The 8,747-nt window shown below is 70.4% G+C and overlaps 1 protein-coding gene across 1 annotated transcript; it reads left to right on the top strand.

Annotated features, from left to right (window-relative positions):
- The first annotated feature begins 1,020 nt into the window (after nucleotides 1–1,020).
- NR1H2 (nuclear receptor subfamily 1 group H member 2) lies at nucleotides 1,021–8,740 on the top strand. Its single transcript, XM_062177026.1, has 10 exons — nucleotides 1,021–1,120; nucleotides 1,224–1,357; nucleotides 1,953–2,014; nucleotides 2,102–2,233; nucleotides 2,384–2,674; nucleotides 3,006–3,265; nucleotides 3,373–3,552; nucleotides 5,587–5,686; nucleotides 7,666–7,874; nucleotides 8,236–8,740. The coding sequence occupies exons 3-10, from the start codon at nucleotides 1,972–1,974 to the stop codon at nucleotides 8,380–8,382; spliced, it is 1,362 nt and encodes a 453-aa protein (XP_062033010.1). The 5' UTR covers nucleotides 1,021–1,120; nucleotides 1,224–1,357; nucleotides 1,953–1,971; the 3' UTR covers nucleotides 8,383–8,740.
- Nucleotides 8,741–8,747: the final 7 nt, after the last annotated feature.

Raw genomic sequence — 8,747 nt, 5'->3', positions numbered from 1 at the left:
CGGGCAGCTCCCCGACCGGTGCCGCAGGAGCAGAACAAGGGCTGGCTCCCCGCCTGCCCCTGGCCGCGCTCGCCGAGACAAGGCCTCCGGCACACGGCAGATTGGGACCAGATTGAGGCTCCACACACAGCCTCCTACAAGCCTCTGGTACTTTTGCTCCCTTTCCATTGGCTGGGCCCTGTCACGTGACCAGCAGGCCGCGTGGGCCGCTGGGAAATGTAGTTCGGCTGTGTGTCGGGGCTCGGGGCCTCGTGTGTGACCCTCGGTCAGCGTCCATCGCGCGTGGCCCACGAGGCCTGCTGCGAGGTCCGATGGCAGAGCCGGCGCGGCCCGAAGGCTCAGGGATGCCGGGCAGCATCTCCCCGAGCCGCCACCGCCCCCCTGCCCCAGGCTTTGGAAGCGGCCGGCTCGCCTGCACAGCCCGGGAGAGGAGGCGCAGGGGCTCCCCTGCGAGCCGGCCTGGCTCAGGGCGGTGCACCGAGCTCGTCCGCAGCCGGACTCCGGGCGCTGAGCGCCCAGCCCGCCCCGTCCACGCGGCCCTCCTTCGCGCCCCGCGGGGGACGTGCCACAGCCAACATTTTACTTTGACCCTTGGGGTCTGGAGAGCCTGGACTTTTACAAACGCTTCCAGCAGCAAAGTTAGGGTTTACCGCATACGTTTTCCCGGCCCAAGTTCGTATTTCAGCTCACTGAAAACCCCAAAGCTGCCAGCCCACAAACTCCGCAAACGTGCACCACGTGTTTCCACCAGCCATGGGGAGGGACGCTGCCGCTGCTGGGGGTGTCTGCGGACCCGGCTCTCCGGCCGCAGGACCAGGGATGGGCGCGATGGGCCACGCCACGCCGGACCACGGTCCCCCACAGGCCCCCGGAACTCTTCTTCCGCACCCCCCAGCGGAGCCACACGGCGGCGCACACTTCCGGCGAGCGCACCACTTCCGTGCGGGGCAGCCGACTCGGCCGGCCCCCAGCGGACCGGAAGTCCGTCGCCGTTCGCGCCCCACCCCTTCCGGAAGTGACGCATGGCGGGGTTGCCGGAAGAAGTGGCGAAGTTACTTTTGAGGGGACTCTGGTGGCGGCGGCGTGTCAGGGGCTACGGCCCCGGAGGAAGAGGAGCCGAGTAAGGGGGCGGAGGCAGGAGCATTGGGAGTGGGGAGACGCAGGAGGGGCCCTTAGCAACTCCGACGAACCCCCTTCTCTCTCCTCTCCCCTCCCCTCCATAGCTCGCGCATCCCCCGGCTGTTTCCAGGGCAACGGGAGGAGACCCCCCACGCGAGAGGCCGCCCACAAGCCCCCGCGCGCAGCCATGAGCCCCGCCCCCCACTGGTGCTCGGAGAGGGGCGGGACCTGGAGCGAGGTGATGGGGCGGGGCTTGCGGGAGGGTGCGGTGGGCGGGGCTAGGTGTTGAGATGGGCGGGGCCTGAAAGAAATCAGAATGAGAGACGGGGTTGGGTTGGGGGGAGGTGTGCTAAGAGCAGGTGGACTTTGACTGACGGGCAGAGACCCAAGGAGAAGGGGCAGTGAGGGGCGAGCAGGTGGGTGGGGCCTGGGGGCGGGGCTTGCGGGAGGTGCGGTGGGCGGGGCTATGTGTTGGGGCGGGGCCTGAGAGGAGTCAGAATGAGAGGGGAGGCGTGCTAAGAGCAGGTGGACTTTGACGGGCTGAGCGAGACCCAAGGAGAAGGGACAGTGATGGGCGAGCAGGTGGGTGGGGCCTGGGGCGGGGCCTGTAAAAGGGGCGGGACTTAAGACCACACTGCAGGTTGGAGCAGAAGCGGCCGGACGCGGATAGCATGGGTGGGAGGCGTCTGGCGGCCGGCTGGGGCTGGGGTCCCTGTGCAGTAGTCGGAGCCTGGGGGAGCTGGAATAAAGGGGCCCCCTCATCAGAACCCGTAGCTGGCCTGATCCAGTCCTGCGTTGCCCCACGGAGCTGCCGGTCCCCCTGTGTTGTGCAGGCTGCTCCGTGACCCCACCATGTCCTCCCCCACCACGACCTCCTTGGACACTGCCCTGCCTGGTGAGTGGCCCTGTGCCTCGCCCAGCCCCGGTCCGAGCAGCCGGATGGCCGGAGGAGCTCACCGCGCCCCGTCTCCCCGTCCCCCAGGAGATGGCCCCGCGCAGCCCAGCACCTCCTCCCCCTCGCCCGCCGTGAAGGAAGAGGGCCCCGAGCCCTGGCCCGAGGCCGCGGACCCTGCTGGCCCAGGCAGCGATGAGGCCGGCTCGGCCTGCGTCGTGGGTGAGGCGGGGCCCGGGGCGGCTCAGGGCAGAGGGTCAGGAACGGGCCGGGCAGAGGGCAGGCCCTGCCTCGCTTCCGCACGACACCGCGCTTCGAGCGGTCTTCGGGGTGCACGCGCCAGCTCCCTCACCGCCTTGTCTGCCCGCCCAGTGGCCGTGGAGCCGGAGGAGGAGCCGGAGCGCAAGCGGAAGAAGGGCCCGGCGCCGAAGATGCTGGGCCACGAGCTCTGCCGCGTGTGCGGGGACAAGGCCTCGGGCTTCCACTACAACGTGCTCAGCTGCGAGGGCTGCAAGGGCTTCTTCCGGCGCAGCGTGGTCCACGGCGGGGCTGGCCGCTACGCCTGCCGCGGCGGCGGCGCGTGCCAGATGGACGCCTTCATGCGGCGCAAGTGCCAGCTGTGCCGGCTGCGCAAATGCAAGGAGGCCGGCATGCGGGAGCAGTGTGAGTGCGGGGCGGGGAGGGTCGGCAGGCCACGCCCCTCGGTCACGCCCCCCCCCCCCCCCCCCGCCTGCACAAGTTCAAGGCCAGGATGCTGGAGCAGTGTGCAGGGTGGGGAGGGCTCGGCCCCGGCCAGGCCACGGCCTGGCCACACCCCAACCGCCCTGGCCACGCCCAGATCCCCCTGTCCCCACCTCCGGCAGGCCACGCCCCTGGCCACGCCCCCACCTGCGTACATTCCAGGAGGCTGGGATGCTGGAGCGGTGTGGGGGCGGGCACTGCCCCGGCCACGCCCCGGCCACGCCCTCGCCGGCTGAGTGCTGGGCCGTTCCAGGCGTCCTCTCTGAGGAGCAGATCCGGAAGAAGAAGATTCGGAAGCAGCAGCAGCAGCCGGCGCCTGGGGAGCCCGGGGGCAGCAGCGGCTCAGCCGCCGCGCCGGGGGCGTCCCCCGGGGGTGCGGAAGCCAGCGGCCAGGGCCCCGGCGAAGGCGAGGGCGTCCAGCTCACGGCGGCCCAGGAGCTGATGATCCAGCAGTTGGTGGCAGCCCAGCTGCAGTGCAACAAGCGCTCCTTCTCTGACCAGCCCAAAGTCACGGTACTGCCCGCCCCCGCCTCGGGCGGCCGGGCCGGGGAGGCAGAGGCCGCAGGCTTGGCTGGGGTCAGAGCCGGGGTCCTGGGCGTGACCGGTCTCCCGTGTCGCAGCCCTGGCCCCTGGGCGCGGACCCCCAGTCCCGAGACGCCCGGCAGCAGCGCTTCGCCCACTTCACGGAGCTGGCCATCATCTCGGTGCAGGAGATCGTGGACTTCGCCAAGCAGGTGCCCGGCTTCCTGCAGCTGGGCCGCGAGGACCAGATCGCGCTCCTGAAGGCGTCCACCATCGAGGTAACAGCCAGTGCCAGGCCGAGCCCCGGGCAGCGCCGCACAGGGCCAGGAGCCCGGGCAGCGCCTGCACAGGGACCGGGAGCCCCGAGCAGCGCCCTCACAGGGGCCGGGAGCCCCGGGTAGCGCCCTCACAGGGGCCGGGAGCCCGGGGCAGCGCCCGCACAGGGGCCGGGAGCCAGGCAGCGCCCGCACAGGGGCCGGGAGCCCCGAGCAGCGCCCGCACAGGGACCGGGAGCCCCGAGCAGCGCCCACACAGGGGCCGGGAGCTCCGGGTAGCGCCCTCACAGGGGCCGGGAGCCAGGCAGCGCCCGCACAGGGGCCAGGAGCCCGGGGCAACGCCCGCACAGGGGCCGGGAGCACCGGGCAGCGCCCGCACAGGGGCCGGGAGCCCCGGGGCAACGCCCGCACAGGGGCCGGGAGCCCCGAGCAGCGCCCGCACAGGGACCGGGAGCCCCGAGCAGCGCCCACACAGGGGCCGGGAGCTCCGGGTAGCGCCCTCACAGGGGCCGGGAGCCAGGCAGCGCCCGCACAGGGGCCAGGAGCCCGGGGCAGCGCCCGCACAGGGGCCGGGAGCACCGGGCAGCGCCCGCACAGGGGCCGGGAGCCCCGGGCAGCGCCCGCACAGGGGCCAGGAGCCCCGGGCAGCGCCCGCACAGGGGCCGGGAGCACCGGGCAGCGCCCGCACAGGGGCCGGGAGCCCCGGGCAGCGCCCGCACAGGGGCCGGGAGCCCCGAGCCGGCACCCTCACGGGGGCTGGGAGCCCGGGGCAGCGCCTGCACAGGGGCCGGGAGCAGAGTGAGCAGAGAGGCCCAGGCCCTCCTTGAGGGTCTTCCTGGCCGAAGCCCAGGAGAGGAGGGCAGGGCTGAGAGGGACGCTCGAGGCCCGGGCCGGAGGGGTCGGAGGGCACAGACGGAGAAGTGGCTGCTGCGGAAGACTTGCAGAAGCTGCTGGGAAACGGTGACGTCACTGGTGCAGACGACCCGCGCGCACGAGGGCTCTGTAGAAAGGTTACAGAGAATTCATGTAGGTCACGGAAACCTGCGTGGATTTCAGAAATTTTTTGCACTGAAATAAACTTTTTTTTTTTTTTTTAATTATTTGAAAGAGTTTCAGACAGATTCTGCATCACCAGCTCACTTCCCCAAATGGCCACGAGATCAGGGCTGGGCCAGGCTGGAGCCGGGAGCCAGGAGCTTCTTCTGGGTCTCCCACACGGGTGCAGGGGCCCAAGGACTTGGGCCATCTCCTGCTGCTTTCCCAGGCCATAGCAGAGAGCTGGATCAGAAATGGAGCAGCCAGGACTCGAACCGGCGCCCATGTGGGATGCTGGCACCGCAGGCAGCAGTGTTACCCGCTGCACCACTGCGCCGGCCTCTGCTTTTTTTTTTTTTTTTTAATATATATATAAAGATTGGTTTATTTATGTATTTGAAAGTCAGAATTACAGGGAGAGGGGAGAGAGAGCTCTTCCACCTGCTGGGTTACTCCCTGAGGTGGCCACAGTGGCCAGAGCTGGGCCAAGCCAAAGCCAGGAACCAGAGCTCCATCTGGTTCTCCCTGCAGGTAAGGGGCCAAGCACTTGGGCCATCTTCCACTGCTTTCCCAGGCCATAGCAGAACTGGACCAGAAGTGGAGCAGCCGGGACATGAACCGGCACCCGTATGGGATACCGGCGTCTCAGTGCCACCTTTACCGTACGCTACGGCATGGTGCCGGCCCCAAACTTCTCTTTGAATATCATTTTTCCAAGAACTTTTTTAAAGTCCCCCACATCCCCAGAAGGCTTTCAGAGGAGTCAGCACTTGAGCCAAGTCAAGGGTATTAAGTATTGAGCACCTGCTGTATGCTGGGCTCGATTCCAAGCACGGCAGATGTTGAACAACAGGCGGACATGCCTGTCTGTGTGAGGGTGCGGCGGGCGCCGAGGCTGAAGCCCAGAGGGGGCGAGGGGCTCACGACCCAGCCGGACCCCCGTCAGGCCAGGAGGGCCGGGGCTGGCGCTGCAGGGTGGTGACAGGTGCCTGCGGCCCGCAGATCATGCTGCTGGAGACGGCCCGGCGCTACAACCACGAGACGGAGTGCATCACCTTCCTGAAGGACTTCACCTACAGCAAGGACGACTTCCACCGGGCAGGTAGGCCGGCGCCCCCGCGGGTGTGGCCCTGGAGCGCAGGTGAGGCCGGCCGGCCTGAGAGCCGGACACGCGCGCGCTCACGCAGCGCCAGCCCCGCACCCGGACACGCGCGCGCTCACCCAGCGCCAGCCGCGTACCCGGTCACGCGCGCGCTCACCCAGCGCCAGTCCTGTACCTAGATACGCGTGCACTTATCCAGCGCCAGCCCCGCACCCGGACACGCGCGCTTACGCAGCGCCAGCCCCGCACCCGGATATGCGCGCGCTCACCCAGCGCCAGCCCCGCACCCGGACACGCGCGCGCTCACCCAGCGCCAGCCGCGTACCCGGTCACGCGCGCGCTCACGCAGCGCCAGCCCCGCACCCGGACACACGCGCGCTCACCCAGCGCCAGCCCCGCACCCGGACACACGCGCGCTCACCCAGCGCCAGCCGCGTACCCGGTCACGCGCGCGCTCACCCAGCGCCAGTCCTGTACCTAGATACGCGTGCACTTATCCAGCGCCAGCCCCGCACCCGGACACGCGCGCGCTCACCCAGCGCCAGCCCCGCACCCGGACACACGCGCGCTCACCCAGCGCCAGCCCCGCACCTGGATATGCGCGCGCTCACCCAGCGCCAGTCCTGTACCTAGATACGCATGCACTTATCCAGCACCAGCCCCGCACCCGGACACGCGCGCTCACGCAGCGCCAGCCGCGTACCCGGTCACGCGCGTGCTCACGCAGCGCCAGCCCCGCACCCGGACACGCGCGCACTTATCCAGCGCCCGCACCGCACAGTGGGTTGGAGTGCAGGTTGAAACGAAGGAGTCTTTGCTGTCACCTGCAGCTTCTTGGTGGCGATGAGGAAAAAGCAGAGCCCGGACGTGGTCTCCCTGAGCGGGGCGGGCTGGGCCTGCTGCGCCGGGCAGCGCTGACCCGGGCCCTTCCCCAGGCTGGGCCTGCCGCGCTGGGCAGCGCTGACCCGGGCCCTTCCCCAGGCTGGGCCTGCCGCGCCGGGCAGTGCTGACCCGGGCCCTTCCCCAGGCTGGGCCTGCCGCGCCGGGCAGCGCTGACCGGGGCCCTTCCCCGGGGACGACCACGGCAGGGCCTTCTGGGAGAAGCGCAGGTGGCAGAGGCCCAGGGCTCCAGCGGCGTCCCCCCCACCCCGGGGCAGACGCTCCAGAGGTCACCCTCTCCGGCCCCATCTCTATGCTCAGACATCCACTCAGCCCGGTCTTTCCCTCCCTGACCCCCATCCTCCACCACCCAGGACAGACCTGGTGCCCCAATGAGTCTGCGCGCATCAGGGTAGGACCCGGGGAGCCCGGGGTCGGGGAGCAGTGGGGGACCGGGTGTGAGGACGGCCCAGGCAGCTCCCCACGCCTTTCTCTGCCACCGCCCAGCCAGGCGTCCGTCATCCCCCGTGGAACACGCGGGAAGCCCCTCCCCCTCCTGGTGTGTCTGCCCAGCAGCTACACCCACGCCAGCTCCCCTCCACCCGCCGTGGGAGCTGTCCGCGGCTCCCTCCTCGGGGCCTCTGGCAGGCGGAACACTGCAGCCTGCTGCCTGGCCGGGCCCTCAGGTCCCGGTCACCTGCCGGCATGGCCATGGGCCTCTGGGCTGTCCCGGTCACCCGTCCGTGTGTTCTGGCAGGCCGCGGCTCTGCCCGCCATGTCTGTCGCCTGGACCCTACCCCCGGCCGAGGCCCTGGGACTCAGGGACACGGACGGACGGCTCCCTCCCGGCTGGCACAGCAGGTGCCCAGCCTGCGGGGTGCAGTGGTCCCTCGGGGTGATGCCGTGTGACCCAGCTCCCACGCGTGTCCCCCTGCCCTGGTGTCCACGCAGGAAGGCAGGGTGCTGGCGACAGCGGAAAGTTCCCAGTAAACGTTCCGCCAGGCAGGCAGGAACTGGGTCACCCGGCCGCTAGCCGGGACACGGGGAGCAGAGCGACAGGCGCGTGACACCGCTGCGGTCTGCCCGCCTCCCGCCCCCAGGCCTGCAGGTGGAGTTCATCAACCCCATCTTTGAGTTCTCGCGGGCCATGCGGCGCCTGGGGCTGGACGACGCCGAGTACGCCCTGCTCATCGCCATCAACATCTTCTCGGCCGACCGGCCCAACGTGCAGGAGCCGGGCCGCGTGGAGGCGCTGCAGCAGCCCTACGTGGAGGCCCTGCTCTCCTACACGCGCATCAAGAGGCCGCAAGTACGGCCTGGCCGAGGGAGGCCCGCGGCTCGCGGGGCCGCAGACTCCGCCCCCGCCCCCGCTGGCTCCGCCCTCCCCGAAGACTCCTCCCACCGTCCCCCACAGACTCCTCCCTCTGGCTCCGCTGACTCCGCCCACTGCCGCCCGCAGACTCCTCCCCTGACTCCGCGCCCCCCGCTGACTCCGCCCTCCCCGAAGACTCCTCCCACCGTCCCCCGCAGACTCCTCCCTCTGGCCCCGCCCTCCCCGCTGACTCCGCCCGCTGACTCCGCCCTCCCCGAAGACTCCTCCCACCGTTCCCCGCTGACTCCGCCCTCCGCGCCTCCCCCGCTGACTCCGCCCCCGCCCTGTCCGCCCGCAGGACCAGCTCCGCTTCCCACGCATGCTGATGAAGCTGGTGAGCCTGCGCACGCTGAGCTCCGTGCACTCGGAGCAGGTCTTCGCCCTGCGACTCCAGGACAAGAAGCTGCCGCCCCTGCTGTCCGAGATCTGGGATGTGCACGAGTGACGCCGGCGCACCCCGCCCCGCCGCCGCGCCCCGCCGCCGCCCCTGCCTTCCTTCTCTGGGTGGGAGGGGCCTGGCTGGGCCCCTGGGCCCACCTGGCGGCCTGGAGCAAGGCCCAGGCCCCTGCAGCCCTCGGACGAGCCCCAGCGAGTCTTCCAGGAGGGCGGGCGGGTCTCAGGCCTCCAGCTCTGGCCCTGCCAGCCGCCCTCCCCGCCCGGCTTACCCTCACCACCACTGCGCAGTGCACCTTGAACAGAGGGGGCGGGCCCGCGGCCCCCCGCAGCCTGACCGCCACGGCCCCTCCTCCTCTGAGCCTTTTATTTAATAAAAACTAAAATCAGCAAAAACAGGGAAACGTAGATACGAGC

This window comes from Lepus europaeus, chromosome 19, assembly GCF_033115175.1.
Source record: "Lepus europaeus isolate LE1 chromosome 19, mLepTim1.pri, whole genome shotgun sequence".
Taxonomy (NCBI): Eukaryota; Metazoa; Chordata; class Mammalia; order Lagomorpha; family Leporidae; genus Lepus; species Lepus europaeus.
This window is presented reverse-complemented; position numbering and strand designations above follow the sequence as displayed.

Coding starts and splice junctions, on each gene's coding strand:
- NR1H2 (XM_062177026.1), top strand. CDS start 1,972: ATGTCCTCCCCCACCACGACCTCCTTGGACACTGCCCTGCCTG. Junction 5,687..7,665: donor GGACGACTTCCACCGGGCAG/GTAGGCCGGCGC, acceptor TCCCGCCCCCAG/GCCTGCAGGTGGAGTTCATC. Junction 7,875..8,235: donor CGCGCATCAAGAGGCCGCAA/GTACGGCCTGGC, acceptor GTCCGCCCGCAG/GACCAGCTCCGCTTCCCACG.